The sequence below is a fragment of the Aegilops tauschii genome, chromosome 2 (assembly GCF_002575655.3).
Source record: "Aegilops tauschii subsp. strangulata cultivar AL8/78 chromosome 2, Aet v6.0, whole genome shotgun sequence".
NCBI lineage: Eukaryota > Viridiplantae > Streptophyta > Magnoliopsida > Poales > Poaceae > Aegilops > Aegilops tauschii.
This window is the reverse complement of record NC_053036.3, coordinates 646,356,639-646,372,256: the sequence shown is the minus strand read 5'-3', so window position 1 is coordinate 646,372,256 and position 15,618 is coordinate 646,356,639. Positions and strand designations below refer to the sequence as shown.

Below are 15,618 nucleotides of genomic sequence, written 5' to 3'. Positions count from 1 at the left end.
GTTATTAAAATCTACAACGTTTGAAGTTAAAATCAAAACGTATATAATTTTAATAAAAGCTTATATGCGGGCAGACATGGCATTTAATTCTTGCAATTTATGGATTCATTCTATTCCTGTTTTCTCCTATCCTGTCGTCCCAAACCCAAACGGGCCCTAAAAGTCCACACCTTTTTCCGGACAGGCTAGAAACGCCGCTGTCTCTCGTCTAGTCCCCACCGCCGCCGCCGCCGCCGCCGTGCCGTGACTTACCCGTCGCCGCCGACCGACTGCTCAATCCCGCCGGGGCTGCCGGCCGACGCCTCAGCTCCACTCCCCGCCGCCCCAATCCCACGCCTCCCGCAGCCCCTGCCTCTCACGCGTGCCGCCGCCGCCGCCGCCGCCGCCGCCGGCGGCCCCGTTCTTCCTCGTCTGGACACCGCGCTCCCGCCGCCTCCGCCCCGCCCGCCCATTGGGTTTCGAGGTATGAGGTTTCTCATCTTCATCCCGCGATTAAGTTCAATACAAATCCCGCTGGACCTCACGGCTCGTGGGCGCACGCCGTCTAGATCCGCCCCTGCGGTTGCTGTGAGGTGAGGAACGGCTTGTTAGCTGGATAGCGCAGGATTTTATCCTGGCTTGTTTGATCTGAGTGACGTGCTGAGCCATGCTCATCAACTTTTGCATGCGCTTTGTCTAGCCTTGCGGTTTCCTTTGTAACTTTCCCTCCCGATGCTTGAGTAGGTAGTAGCATTTGGGGTGGTTGCTTGTTCTCTTTGAGGCAATTTGTAGGTTTCTACTAATGGAATTTTGGCAGCTCCCCTTTCATCAAAAAAGGCTTGTTCGAGGAAATCCTAAACTGAACCCGCATGCCGGCCCCTGTTTCTTGATGAAGCCTTGAAATTTTTTGGAGCCATATCCCTACCCTTACATCCAGGAGATAGATGAACAACCCTCCACTGCTGTTAGTTAATACAGAGTAGTTATCTTTGATGTTTGATAGTTTTATAAGTGTAAAGCCGGTAGACGCTTTTGCTGCACAACGCTTGTTCTTATCCAGATGATGCCCTTAAGATGTTGTTTTTTATGTTTGTCAGATCTGTTTATAAATCTTTGTTGTTTGCCAGTTCTGTTTATAACCTTTTGCAGTGTTCATTCTTAATTATTCGGAGGAAATCTTAGCCATTTCGAGTGACTGCTGCTGTGTATTGTTATTTCCAGCAGAGGTCGTGCTTCGCTCCTATGGCGGCATCCGACGAAATGGCTCAGAAGGACGAAGATGATATGAAGGACGAAAAACAGGCTGAGAAGGAGTACGCTGATTTCGAGGCGAGGGTCAAGAGGACGATATACATCGACCACCTCTCCCCTCTGGTCACCAGCCAGGTCATCAAGGCGTCTCTCGCCCAGTGCGCCAATGTCGTCAACACGGAGTTCATCGAGAACTACACGATCGAGTACGAGATCCCCGCCGCTGCGTTGGTGGAGGTGGACAACGTGTCGCAGGCCCAGGCTGCTGTGGACCTGATGAACAACTTCCCTTTCATGCTCGGCGGGATGCCCAGGCCTGTGAGGGCTGCCTTTGCAAAGCCCGAGATGTTTCCGGACCGCCCTAGGAAGCCTGGCTTGAAGATTGAGTTCAGCTGGGTAAAGCAGGGAGATCCGGGGTATGATGGGATGAATAAGCTCAAGGGCCTTATGAGGAGGCAAGAAGCAGAAAATATGGCACTCATCAAGGTGAAGTGGTGTTTCTTTAGTTTTTTATACTGTTCTTATCATGTACCTGTATGCCCAGTTGCCCACTACTGAGAAAAGCTGCAAATCTTTCTGCTTTACTTGTCTAAAATGAGAAAAACACTTGCTCAGGGAACATGACATGTGAAGCATATTTTGAGAATTTTGATGATGATGCTGTTCTTTAAAATGTGATACAGTTGCTTTAAACCTCTGTATCTTTTGTATCCGAGCCATAATTTCATTAAACTTTGTTCTTCCTTTTGTTTCAGAATCAATTGGAAGAGGAGAAGGAGCTGGCGGCGCAGCAGCAGGAAACCCTGGAAGCAAACAGCAATAAGTACGACATGCTCGAGAACCTCGTGAACAACGGGGAAATCACTAAACTCGCTCAGCATTACAAGGTCAAGCTGGGAGACGACTGATGGGTTCCCGACGTTTAAGCTCCTCCCTCGGAGACTGACTGCAGTCACCAGTGCAAGCAGATTCTTGTTCTGCCCAGGGCATCCCCACTCACAGATGTGATTGTGCGATAGTGATAATCCATTGGCTAGTTCTCATCTTGTGGTGGGATTATGGTAATAAAGCATTGACTTGTTTGGTGTAGCCGCGCACTAGTTGTGGCCAGCTGCAAAGCAGCAGTTCCTTAGTGTAACAACAGTCGATACATTACGACCGTTTGATGGTACGCTTGGTGTATTAATAATCTTTGTATGACCTCCAAGCTTAGCATGTCAGCAAGATAATCCAACGTTGTCTGATATTGTCTCCTGTATTGCTTGAAACTTGCTTATCGGATATGTCGGTGCCCCCGCGGTTCAGTCCTGCCTGGCAGTTCTGTTGCTAGCTCTAGATGTTTTATGTTGGTCCTGATTCCTGAAGGTGTGTTGTTGCTTGAAGCAGGAGGGAATCATGTCTCTGCCTTGTGTTCCCAGGAATGGACACAATGTCACAGTCACAAGTGCAATGTTCCCAAGTCTTGGAACACAGGAAAAGTAGGTTCTGCCTGGTTGGCTGGAGAATCTGAGGAGGAAATGGCAAGAGGAAGCAAGGAAGCCATGACAAGCAAGGTTTGCCCATGGCTGGCATGCCTCACCTGAACCTCTCTCTCACGTATTCTCTCTGTGTTTATTTACTCTAAAAAGTTATCTCATCTGCTGTGTTGCTATCAGTAGTATATATCTACCTACCTGTATACGCCCATACACGGCACCAGAGCTTTTTCACTGTTGTTACTACTGAATCTGCAATGGGTAGGTCCCCAGGGCCAAGGAGGGGGAGTGCCCTGCTTCTGCCCCTGTTTCTCCTCTGCTTCTTCTCAGGTAGAGTACTGCTCTTCACAAATCAAATCTCTTCATCTTCTCCTCTTGCTTTCTAGGTACTCTTGCTAGGATGAGATTGTGTCAGGTTTTCTGACTGCTAGAATAGAATGGTATGCTTTGGAATCATCGCCAGCCAGTTGGTGTCCATGTATGCTTGTCCCGTTTCCATCTTCTCAGATTTTCTTGCACTCTGTTCCGAATGTAGTGCAGACCTTGTTTCAAATGTTGTCAGGACATACGTAACATAAGTGAAAATTTGCATGCCCTGACCTGACACACATTGCCAATGCCATAGATTGCTTGTCTGAAGACCAGTTCATTTATCAGATTGCTACTAGATGCTGGAGTAGTGTTAACTGATCCCAAAAAAGTTTTTTTTTATTGTTGTGATGACAGGGGCAACGAGGCGCGCGGAGTCGGCCCGGGAGTTCACGCTCATCAACCAGTGCAAGACGGAGGTGTGGCCGGCGGTGACGCCGGGCGAGAGCTTCGGGGCGGCGGGTACGCGCTCCGCGCCGGCGAGTCGGTGGTGTTCACCGCCCCCGTGGGGTGGTCGGGCCGCGTGTGGGGCCGCACCGGCTGCGACTTCGACTCGGCCGGCAACGGCACGTGTGAGACGGGCGGGTGCGGGACGTCGCTGCAGTGCGCATCGGCGTCGGGGGCCGCTCCGGCGACGCTGGCGGAGTTCACGCTGGCGGCGACTGACTACTACGACGTGAGCCTGGTGGACGGCTTCAACCTCCCAGTGGTGGTGACCCCGACCCCGACGAGCGCCAACTGGACGGGCTGCGCGCCGGCGGGGTGCGACGGCGACCTGCGCCGGGGCTGCCCGTCGGAGCTGGCCGTGAAGGGCGACGGGGGGAAGGTGGTGGCTTGCCGGAGCGCGTGCGACGTGTTCGGGACCGACCAGTACTGCTGCCGCGGGCAGTACGCCAACCCGGTGGCCTGCCAGCCGACCTTCTACTCGAAGAAGTTCAAGGCGGCGTGCCCCGCCGCCTACAGCTACGCCTACGACGACCCCTCCTCCATCTTCACCTGCGCCCAGTCGCCCGACTACACCATCACCTTCTGCTCCAGCAACATGTACGTACTATTCTGACAACCTTAATTATCCTCTATCTCAAATAAAATTCCTCCATGTCTCTGAAGATCTTGTGTGTGGTCAAAGCATCTGATTCTTAACACAATTTGCAAGCTGTCCCAAGATTGAATGACACTAGCAAGTAGCAATCATACACACCAGCAATTTTTCAACATATAGTGCCATTCCGATGAAGAAGTTTGTGGAGAGATCTGATTTGATAAGTTTGTGTCAGTTAAATAGCACTTATCTCTGAATGACAGACACTTCAATGAATCTTTGCTCCTGCTAACCGTCTGGTATTGTACATTCCGTTGTTCCAGGAAGCAATCGGTGTGTTCGTACCGCGACAGCCGGCTCGTCTGCAGCGCCTCCCGCAGAAGCACCTCCTCTGCACTAGTGCTTGCGATGCTACTGCTGCTCTCCAGCTTCCTGGCATTGCAATTTGCATCCCCAGTGTGACTGATTGGTTGATTAAGGCTTAATCATCCAAGAGCAAGCTGACCTGACCCTCTTCCTGATATAGTTCTTTTTGGATTTTTTTCTACTATGAGAAACAGAGAGTAGGTGATTCATGAATCAAACTTCTGCACTGTCAGTCAGTCAGTACCATTTGAATTTGAATGAGAGTTATACAGAGATAGCATAAGTGAATGCTTCGTTCTCTCTTTCTCTCTCCGCTTTTCTAATCATCTATTCTGGTGGGATTATAGACAGCAGAGTAAATGGCATAAAACTACCACATTTCGGGCTATCTTTCCAAAAAACTACCACGAAGTTGACTTTTGATTTCAAAAAACACTAGTGATCTATGGTTAGAGTTTAACTATGCTTATGACAGTTCGGGCCCATCCATCAGGGCCACATGGCAATAGATATAGACGCTGCTAGTCAAAAACGTTTTATAGTCAAATGCCCGTCTACCGTTCCGCCGGTCTTGTCCCCAACCTGACTGTGACGGCAGCGGCTTCCGGCAATGGCGGCCGGACTTGAACGGAGGAGAACCGGCGGAGTCGCGGCAGCGGAACAAGGCGCCTGTCTGCGGTGGTGCCACACGTATCCTCCCAACCCGACCATGACGGCGGCGGGGCTCGAACGGAGGGGAACCGGCAGCGGCGGGCTGGAGGCTCAGGCTCGTGCGGATCCGGCGAGTCGTGACAGCGGAATGAGGCGCTCGTCTGGGATCATGTGCCCGTCTCCTCCACAACCCGACTGCGTCGGTGACGGGGCTCGAACACCAATGCATGAAATGATTCCTGAAAGTGTTAATGGATCTTTTGGTACACTTTTCATTAGCATTTACCGTATACTGACTCAATAACGATGGAAACCTAATGTCGAGGTTAGATCATGAAATTCTAGCATGAGTGCTGAGACTGGCTCAATAATTCTTGATATACTAGTGCTCATTTTCCTCTATTAGCTTACGGCGCTGCTATACAGACGACATATTTGTGGCCGACTCTTGCACGATCTTACTTGGCAGCTGCCTGTGAACGCAGGAAGCAATTGTTTTTTCCTTAGCTGATGCTAGCGTTGTTGGGGAGCAAGTGTCGTTTGCCGATCGTGCATCAAGTGTCGTGTGTGAAGCAATTTCGATTAGCTTATCTCTATCCCAGGTTACTGATATATGATTAGTTAGCCTCATTCGGGTGGTTTCATGATCTGACCTCAACATTGGTTTCTTATCATTAGTGTCACTGCTACTGTTAGAGCAACTCTAGCAGATTTACTAAGAAGGGAGTCTTTACAATAGTTCTAGAAGACTCTAGCAGATTTACTAAGAAGGGAGCCCAAGATCCCGGACGCAGTGGACAAGATCGAGGTCCTTTGCGTAGCGAAGCGCAGCTGGGAGGAGCAGCAGCTGCAGACCATGCATCTCCCGCACACGCCGACGCGCTAGGAGGCCGTGCGCAGCAGCCTGCAGCCCCACCACCGCCGACACATGGCGGGTAGTGATCCAAGCCGGAAGCGGTGACGGCGACGGCGGGAACTTGATCTGCTGGATGGGGACGCCCTGGGGAAGCGGTAATGGCGACGACGAGAACTTGATCTGGTGGATCGGGACTCCCGCTGGCGCGGTCGATGCGGGGCCGGAGCTGACCGGCGGTGGCTGCTACAGCGGAGCGCCGGGCGTGGCGGAGGCTGCCAGGAGCGGCGGCTGCCACTGTAGCCAGGGTCGGGCGGTGGTAGCAGTGGATGGCAGCTGCAGCGGCCCGGCGAGCGCGGCGGGGACGCCCTGGGGCAGCGGCTGCTGCGGCGGAGGCCGCCAGGAGCGGGGGCTGCCACTGCAGCCAGGGCGGGGCGGTGGATGGCAGCTGCAACGGCCCGGCGAGCGCGGCGCGGACGCCCTGGGGCAGCGGCAGCGGCTGCTGTGGCGGAGCGCCGGGCGCGGCGGAGGCCGCCAGGAGCGGCGGCTGCCACTGCAGCCAAGGCGGGGCGGTGGATGGCAGCTGCAGCGGCCAGGCGAGCGCGGCGGAGGCCGCGTGGTGTAGCGGCTGCCACGGCAGCCAAGGCGGCGCGATGGCGGTGATGGGCGGCGTAGCCGGGTGTGGCCCATAGGACCCGGCCAAGAACAGGCGGATCTCCTGGACCGCCTGGGTTAGGTCCCGCAGCGCCCTGGACACCTCCTCCGGGGTGAGGACGGCGGGGGCGGGTGCGACGGAGGATCCCGACAGCGGAAGAAACGGGTTGGGCGGCAGTGAAGACACGACCGAACCGAAGCTAGCTAATACCAAATTGTTATGGTGCTGCTAGAAGGAGGGCGCGAGAGGGCCGGCCGAGGGCCTTTTTGCCCACGGCCGGACAAGAGGGAAGGGATTTTGTTCTTAGTTCTTGCTTGATTAGATTGATACATCTCCTCTTATTATATAGAGAGGTTTACTTGACTCCCAAGCAAGGTTCCTGAAAGTGTTAATGGATCTTTTGGTACACTTTCCAATAGCATTTACCCTAGGCTGACTCAATAACGATGGAAACCTAATATTGAGGTTAGGTCATGAAATTCTAGCAAGCGTGCTGAGACTGGCTCAATAATTCTTGATATATTAGTGCTCATTTTTCTCTATTAGCTTACCTCTATCCCAGGTTACTGATATATGGTTAGTTAGCTTCATACGGGTGGTTTCATGATCTGACCTCAACATTGGTTTGTTATCATTAGTGTCACTGCTACTGTTAGAGCAACTCTAGCAGATTCACTAAGAAGGGAGTCTTTACAATAGTTCTAGAAGACTCTTTAAAAACCATTTTAAAGGTTTTAGAGTCCAGTGCTTTGGCTTTTCAGACTCCCTAAAACGGAAGCCTTTATAACCATATTTCTTTTAATATGTTTGTGTATGAACCCCATTTCAACTTTGATTTGGCATCAACATAAATTTGTGTCAAGTCGAAATTATTTATCCTTCACCAACATCCACAACCTTAAATGAATACAATCGTGAAAGTATATTCAAATATGAATCTAATTATATGCTAATTTGATGTTGTAGATACATTGATAATGTTTCCACAAACTTAGTCCAATTCGCAAAGATTTAACTATGAAAAAACTCATGAAACACAACATTGTCAAAAATGGCTTAATACATTAGTTTCAATTTACTGTTGTATAGGGATATATTATATATAATAATATCACAAACCAAAGTACAAACAAATATTGGCACGCATATATATATATATATATATATATATATATATATATATATATATATATATATATATATATATATATATATATATATTACGGGCACGGAGGTAGTACAATATTGCCCTGAGGACCATGATGGACACCGTACATGGTTGTCCTATTGCCTTGACACAGCCGAGGGCGCAAGATTCCGGCCCGCATAAGTATAGAAGGTTCCTACTAAGCCGGAATATTTTTTATTACTTATAGGCGGCATCTGTGGGTAACATTTTGCAACTTTGGGCACAATTTCGATGACGTACCGCTAGAAATAATAGCCCTTTTATTATTAGATATAAAAATACAATGTTGCCCTTCTCATCATCATGGGCCCGTATGTGGTCATCCTACAGCCTTGATACGGCCGAGGGCACAAGATTCCGTGCAGCATCCCGTAGCTTCACCTTCTCAACCTTTCCCAGCGCGTTCCTCGGGAGGGCATCGATGACGACCACCTTCCTGGGAACCATGAAGCGCGACATGCGCTCGCGGCAGAAGGCGATCACTTCATCCTTGCAGACCTCAGTAGCCTTGTCTTTGGCCACGAGAAACGCGCACGGCGTCTCGCCCCAGTGCGGGTGAGGCATGGCAACCACCGCCACGTCGGCCACAGCCGGGTGCTGGAGCAGCACCTCCTCCAGCTCCTTGCTGCAGATGTTCTCACCTCCGCTGATGATCACGTCCTTTGACCTGTCCTTTATCTCGATGTACCCGTCGGGGTGCATGACGCCGACGTCGCCCGTCATGAACCACCCGCCCTTGAAGGCCTTCTCATTAGCCTCCGGGTTGTCGAGGTACCCCTTCATGACGCTGCTGCCGCGGAGCACGATCTCACCCAAGGACTTGCCATCGCGCGGCACGCTAGACATTGTGTTGTCGTCGACAACGTTGGCATCGGCGAGAGATAGGACGCTGACCCCCTGCCTGGCCTTGAGGCGTGAGCGCTCAGGGAGTGGCAGGAGGTCCCACTGGTGGCGCCACTCGCAGGCCATAGCGGGGCCTGTGGCCTCCGTGAGTCCATAGGAGTGCGTCACCTTGAAACCGATCCGCTCGACGCGGTCCAGCAGGGCGGCCGTTGGCGGGGCGCCGCCCGTGAGGACGTGGACCGGAGCGGTGAGCCGCCGGGCCTCGCCTTCAAGGAGGATATTGAATACCACGGGCGCGCAGCACATGTGGGTGACGCCGTAGTCGGAGATGGCACGGTAGACATCGGCGGCGCGGTTCTGGCGAATGCAGACGTTGACGGCGCCGCGCGCCGCCATTCCCCACGTGAGTGTCCACCCGTTGCAGTGGAACATGGGGAGCGTCCAGAGGTACACGGGCTCGTTGCCCACCCCCCACGACAGCAGCTGGCCCATGGTGTTCAGGTATGCACCACGGTGGCTGGACACCACGCCTTTTGGCGCCGACGTGGTGCCCGAGGTGTAGTTGAGCACCACCGCATCCCACTCGTCTTCGAGCGAGGGCAGCTCCGCCGCTGGGTCTCCTTTGCGGACCAGTGCCTCATACTCAAGCTTGAACAGGCCGAGCCGGACGCCGGTGGGCCTGTCGATATCGTCGATGACGGCGACAAGCGGCACGGGCGCGCCGGCATCGGCAACGATCTGGAGCGCGTCGTGGGCGAGGCGCACGTACTCATAGTCGACGAAGAGGACCTTGGCCTGGGCGTGCCTCAGGATGACCGCCACCGCCTTGGCGTCCAGGCGCGTGTTGATGGTGTTGAGCACGGCAGCAGCCATGGGCACGGCGAAGTGCATCTCGTACATTGCTGGCACGTTGGGCGCGAGGACGGAGACGACGTCGTTCTTGTGGACGCCGAGGGAGACGAGGGCCGCGGCGAGGCGGCGGCAGCGCTCGTGCGTCTGCCTCCACGTGAACTTGAGACGCCCGTAGACGACCGACGTGCGGTCGCCGTATACTGCACTGGCGCGCGGAAGGAACCCAACCGGGCTAAGTGGCACGTAATTAGCCGGGCGCTTGGCAAGCTTGTCCATTGACGATTTCCTCCACCACCGTACGTACCTTCAGCTCAATATTTTGTGTATTGTATCCTCAGGCCTTAATTTGTGGAGATGAGATATCCTTAGAGTTGAGTTGCTCCGAGGCTAGTAGGTCTATTTATAGCTTAGCGAGCAAGGTTACCAATGTTCAACTTTGTACATGTTTTAGAGCATTTCTAACCGATCCCTAAAACCGGTAAGAAAAGTAAAACAATTTGATTTTGAGGGCCTAAACCGAACATACTCGATCCCTTATCGGTATTAGAGGAGTACAATTTTTACTCCTCGGCCGCTCACTTCATGAGTATAAAATTTTGCCCTCCCCTCCCTGGCTATCGCTCACCCCCGCTCGGCCACATCCACTCCGGCGCCGCCTTACTTGCATTCGTTGGCCACCACGCGTCGCTGTCGACACCCTGTAGCACCCGCCATGCTCCTCCCCACTTTGATTCGTTTGCTTCTCGTCGTCGCCGCACAAATCGACGCATCTATGCCCATCGCCACCACCGCCGGATTCAATAGACCCAGGCCCTGACGCCGTCACATTTTGGCAGGATTCATCATGGACCGAACCACACAACAACCTCGACCACTCGGCGCCGCCTCATGGAATGTGCCCTCGCATCTCACACGTTGACCGAGCACCTACACAACCACGTCCTCTGGTTGGCTAGCCTCAGCCCTCGCCCCGTAGTTGTCGGCGAGCCTCTACCTGTCATCAAGTGTGATGATTGCTAACGACGTGTATTGGGTCACGTCTCAAGCACGACCAAACATCCCGAATGAATTTTCTACTAGTGTGAATGGATAGAGTGAGTGCAATTTTATACGGTTGTTCTTTAGATTCATGAAAATTTGAAAATCATTCTTTTCTTAAAATTTTATGTAGAAAGGATGCAAGTTTTTGTATTGGAAAGAAGAGCACATTGATCTATTGTCCATTGATAAAGAGAAATACTAGATGTTGGTGCACTGATTACTAGCGATGAGACTTACAGAGGACGCAATGTCCAAGTTTGAGGAGGCAGTGAAGAAACAAGTGTGCAAGCTCAAAAAGCCTACCAATAAGAACAACAATGTCGGCAATGAAAATGAGAGAGACTAGTAGGAGCGGCCAAGGTTGTGTCTCTATTGAAGTGTTTGATTTTTCTTGTAGTTTTATTTGGATCAATTCTCTTCGCGAAGGAACATGTGAAGTATGTGACAATGATATCGTTTAATGAAGTAATGAGTTTAACTTGATGGCCCAAAAGTAAATGAATTTGCGTTATTTTTTTTAAGGAGTTAAGTTTTAGTGGTTTGGTAAGGAACCAGAAATTTTTTAAGGAGCTAAAAGCTAAGAGGCCACATAGGGGCCTACATTTTAATGGCGGTGATGTGCGATGATACTGTTGGATAATGATCTATGACTTAAGACCTGCAATTAACAAGTTCGCTCACGGTTTGCAGAATCACCCTCGCCCGTTCTAGGGGGGTGTATGATGGGAAGGCCATCTCCTACGCCTCCAATGATCAGACTGTGCCGGGGGCACCCTGGAAGGCGCCGGCGCTGGATGTGTATGCTGTATGCGTCCAAATCTTAGGCATGCCGCCTTGCTTGGGAAAATCGCTAGCACCGCTAGTGTGCAGATACGAACCGAGAAGTGCCAAACTTATTGGTGTGGTACACCCCCACCTAAATGATGACTTTTATCTAGCGCATTATGATTTTAGTACAACCACATCAAAAATTATCTGCACACACCCTAAATCTCTCGAAGGATCTACCAGCTAAACATAGAACCTCTAGCCGAGATCCACCAATCCTGTTGGCGTCGCTTAGTTGGACAACCTCCGGTTCTTGACCATCGTTCAACCTTCACTTTGGGCAAACGTGCAGCAGTTTGTACCGACTGGTGCCGTGCATCCATGGCTTCGATCGTGACTTTCCATGCGCCTGTGACGGCAGAGTGGACTAGGAACAGGAAGAGATTGTGACAATCCAGTTCTTTTAATCAGGTTTTTGTGGATGCTTTGTCCAGCTAACCTACTTTCTCATGTTTTTATATCTTGATTGGCCCGGCCGGGTAGCAAATATCCTTTGAGGAAAGATGTCCACGTCTCTTTCTCGCTTACCAAACCGATTAGAAAACCAAATCTAGCGGTTACCGGTTGGAGAGGGCGCCTTTCTGGGCAGCAGCTGGTCCAATCGGGAGGCTCGGAAGTCCCGAGCAAAGCCATCCGTGCACCTTTGCTTTCCCTCGTTTTTGTTTCGGGTGCTTTCCCTCATTCAGTCATTTTTTTGCTCACAAGTCCCGACGGAGTCATATATATGATTTTTTCTATAAAAAATCCACAATGTAGTGCGCATATGCAGCGCTGAGCTTGTTTCGGCAATAGTAACACTGTTTGATCCACATGACATCCATAAAGTAGCCCTCTATTCAGACATGAGTTGGACAGAGACCACATGCATAAATGGCTATTTTGGTCCAAAATGCAGCTCCACCCCACTCTGGTATTGGTGCTAGAAACAATGCGCACTGAATGGAGGGGTGCACAATTTTGGAGGACCGGCTCCTTGGAGCCCATTTTTTGAAAATATTTGAAAAATGACATTTTCAGGTTCAAGAAAGTTCAAAAAATTCCATGAAAACTTATACATATTCGTGATCTTGACGGTCCTTCACGTAAACAATCGGGTTTGTTCCTTCGTGATCCGCACCTTTTAAAACCTAGCCACACCCTTCACTTTTACCCATGGAACCCAGTCTCGTAGGCCGTTCCATAGCGAGCGTAGGACGCGTGCCATAGCGAGCCGACATCCAGCAAGCGCGGAGAACGTGTTGCTGCAAGACCACCCGCCGTTCTGTAAGTACGGACGGGCGCTGCTGCAAGCGGCGACGCACGATGCTATTGTTGGATAATGATATAGTATGGCTTAAGATATGCGAATGACCAATTCACTAACAGTTTCCATTTGCACCCCACATCCTTATCACCCTGGTCTGGTCTAGGGGGAGCGTGTGACGAGAAGGCCATTTCATACGGGCCAGTGACCGGACAATGCAGGTGGTGCACCGGAAGATGCCAACGCCGCCAGCCTCGTTCGATTACCTCGAGCCCTCGTCATGCCTACACCAAGCAGGCATGGGACATTGCATCGACGTCGACAATGGCCACTCCCATTGCCAATAATACCCTAAACCCCTATCTATTTAATGCATAATTAGGTGCCCTAATTCGAGGATTACGACAATCATATTGGACCGTTTGCCGCTCTTAGCGTAGAATTCATGTAGCCTCGAGAGCTTGTTTGGTGGAATAAGTTCCAAGTTTAAGGGACACATCCACGTGGGAGTGTGTGTTTCTTTGGGCATTATAGAACTCCAGAAATGACTGTATTTCTAATAGGCAAAGATTCACGATCTTTTGCGAGTCACTTATAGGGCTACCAGATGGATTTGTATGTGGTCCTTACTTCAGCTTGCGGAAGTACATGCGCATATCGCGTTTGGGTGCAACTGATGGCAGACAGTAGCACAGTATGCATTCAACTGGCTTGGATGGTGGTCCAATAATAGGCTATGTGTGCATGCATATTTCTCCGTTATATACCGGTTGATGTTTTTATCTTCTTGATGTGTTTCCCATGTACTGAATAACGATACTCATACTCTTTAATGATTAATACGTATGAATGTGCACATTATAATAATGTAGAGATCGGGGGCTATCTCCTCCTTTAAAAAAAGGGAAACAAAACCCCAACCAAATTTTTCCTAGCAATGTTTTGATGGGGCAACCTTGGGCATAATCAAGACACAACTTAGGTGATAGGGGACCTGAGGCTTCTTTTTACTATCGCATGGTAATAACCGTGTCAAGTCACGTAACTGTTGCCTTTTCATGTGCCCTATTTTTAGGAGATATATAAAGTTGTCAGTGTACATCCTATTGGGTAATCGGACAAGGCCCTGTTTGGAACACATGATTTCATACGAATGTAATAATATAGGAAATTTTGCTTTGGTGCCCTTTCAATTGTAGTATTGGCTTTGAAAATTCCTATAGAAATTCGTCATTTCCTTCACATTTTGGAAGATTCTAAACATTTCCTCAAACCTCATGTTTCCGTTTCCTTTGGGATGTCCAATGCAACATGTGTCTTCATCTCTCCTTTTCTCGATCTCTTAAAGGAACATTTTCACTTAAAGGAACAATTTCGTACCGTATGTCTGTACAACATCAAATAGCTATGTTGTACAAGTATTGCGTTTGAAATTCCTGTAGGAATCTACAAAACATGACATCGAACTCCATTAATTTTTCTTTTCCTATGTTTTTCCTATCATGCATTTTAAATAGCCCCTAAAAGGAGAGGATAACTGTCGGCGTCCTGGGAACGGGGGTACCCAGACTTGCCTGCCTGCGGCCCGTGGCGTGGCCCCATCAACGGCCCGGTATGGCCCAGCTTCGGCAGCAACGGCTCAAGACCCTCGCGAGGGGCCAAGCCTCGCGAGGCGGACGACACCAAGACCTCCCTAGGGGCGGCCTCACTAGGCTGGCTCCCGAGGAGCGGAGATATATATGCAAGGTGCACCTCGCGATGTTCACATGACGTGAGCCATGACGACCAAGGCCAGCCGGGCGCCACCGGGTGCAACGTACCAGTTTCCTCTTTGGTGCTAAGGAGGCAAGCGCAGGCACGGAGTCCCGAGGAATCAAGTAAAGATTTCCTTATCGATGCAACAAGACCAAGACCACCAGGACGGCAGGACGGGGGTCATCGCGGAGCCCACAGCAGGGTCACCACCAGAGCCTTTGGCATGTGAAGACTACTTTTGTCAGGATAGCTTGTACTAGTTGTCCCCCTTCAAATTTGACCGTTGTGGGATCCCTTCCTGCCTATATTTGGGAAGTGGACCAATGCCACTATAAATAGGACTTAGCCCCCACCATAGTAGGGCATCTTGGATCGGAGCCATTCCACCGAGGCCATCTCACCAGCTCATCGAGCTCAAGAACACCTCACCTCCTGAGGCTGTTCATCCACTGTATTAGTTCGTTCTCAGCCCCTTGAGGCAATCCACCACAAAGCTGAAGTAGGGTATTACACCGCAAGGTGGCTCGAACCAGGATAAATCTCTTTGTCTCTTGTTGTTTCGGTTCATTGAGGTAGGCCGTGGAATCGCTGAGCGGGCAGACTGGGGAGAGAGTGTTCTTCGTGCGCACCCCAGAGTTCGAACCTCTCAAGGGTCTGTGGAACCCCGAATCTGGCAATTACTCTCCTTTTCTTATGCAAAGGAGAGAATAACTCAGCATGAGAAAAGGAAGACCACTATTCTAACTAACGAGACAATGTTGCAGAAAAAACATGTTTGCGTATTTATGATGGTTCTTCCCCACAGTATAAAAGGATTTCATGATCTTCATTATCTTGGACAGTGTACATGACTTTTCACATTGTTTTTTTAGAGATTCTGAGTTTTTTGGTGAAGGAAAGTGTCAGGCTTAGAGGGTTATATTATTTATACTAAACCACCCTTGTTTGAAATTATGTACAATGCTCACCCTTCGAAACACTTATTTGCACATTTGGCCCCTCGATGATGCACCAACATCAAAGGCGACATTATTGCACATCACAACACGTTCCAAGCAAGCATGTTTGACTCCAGGGTTTGCCTGATCGTCGGTCGCCATCCATGGCTTTGTCATGTCTAAACATGCCATACAATGTAGCGATACAAACTTTAAATTTGCTGTTTACATCGGCGACCCATAATTTGTTTTGCGCTTCTAAAATGGCATGTACTATGGCGTATCAGG

The 15,618-nt window shown here is 50.4% G+C and overlaps 2 protein-coding genes and 1 pseudogene across 3 annotated transcripts; 2 read left to right on the top strand and 1 right to left on the bottom strand.

The window, feature by feature from the left end:
* Positions 1-279: 279 nt before the first annotated feature.
* Positions 280-2,474, top strand: LOC120961884 (ASI1-immunoprecipitated protein 1-like). Of its 2 annotated transcripts, none has more exons than XM_040400222.3 (3): positions 280-463; positions 1,201-1,716; positions 1,986-2,474. In XM_040400222.3, exons 2-3 carry the CDS (start codon positions 1,222-1,224, stop codon positions 2,136-2,138), a joined length of 648 nt encoding a protein of 215 aa, XP_040256156.1. In that variant the 5' UTR covers positions 280-463; positions 1,201-1,221; the 3' UTR covers positions 2,139-2,474. The 2 variants fall into 2 exon arrangements, with proteins under 2 accessions (XP_040256156.1, XP_040256155.1); XM_040400221.3 differs by having other exon boundaries at positions 382-463; positions 1,204-1,716.
* Positions 2,475-2,548: 74 nt separating this feature from the next.
* LOC109759502 (pathogenesis-related thaumatin-like protein 3.5) lies at positions 2,549-4,764 on the top strand (annotated as a pseudogene).
* A 3,292-nt stretch (positions 4,765-8,056) lies between these two features.
* LOC109759513 (benzoate--CoA ligase, peroxisomal-like) lies at positions 8,057-9,866 on the bottom strand. Its single transcript, XM_040401193.3, has one exon. It carries the CDS (start codon positions 9,799-9,801, stop codon positions 8,155-8,157), a length of 1,647 nt encoding a protein of 548 aa, XP_040257127.1. The 5' UTR covers positions 9,802-9,866; the 3' UTR covers positions 8,057-8,154.
* Positions 9,867-15,618: the final 5,752 nt, after the last annotated feature.

Bases quoted from the DNA above. Each gene is read 5' to 3' on its own strand.
- LOC120961884 (XM_040400222.3), top strand. From the start codon at position 1,222: ATGGCGGCATCCGACGAAATGGCTCAGAAGGACGAAGATGATATGAAG. The intron at 1,717-1,985 runs GTGAAGTGGTGT...CTTTTGTTTCAG, and splicing joins AAAATATGGCACTCATCAAG to AATCAATTGGAAGAGGAGAA.
- LOC109759513 (XM_040401193.3), bottom strand. From the start codon at position 9,801: ATGGACAAGCTTGCCAAGCGCCCGGCTAATTACGTGCCACTTAGCCCG.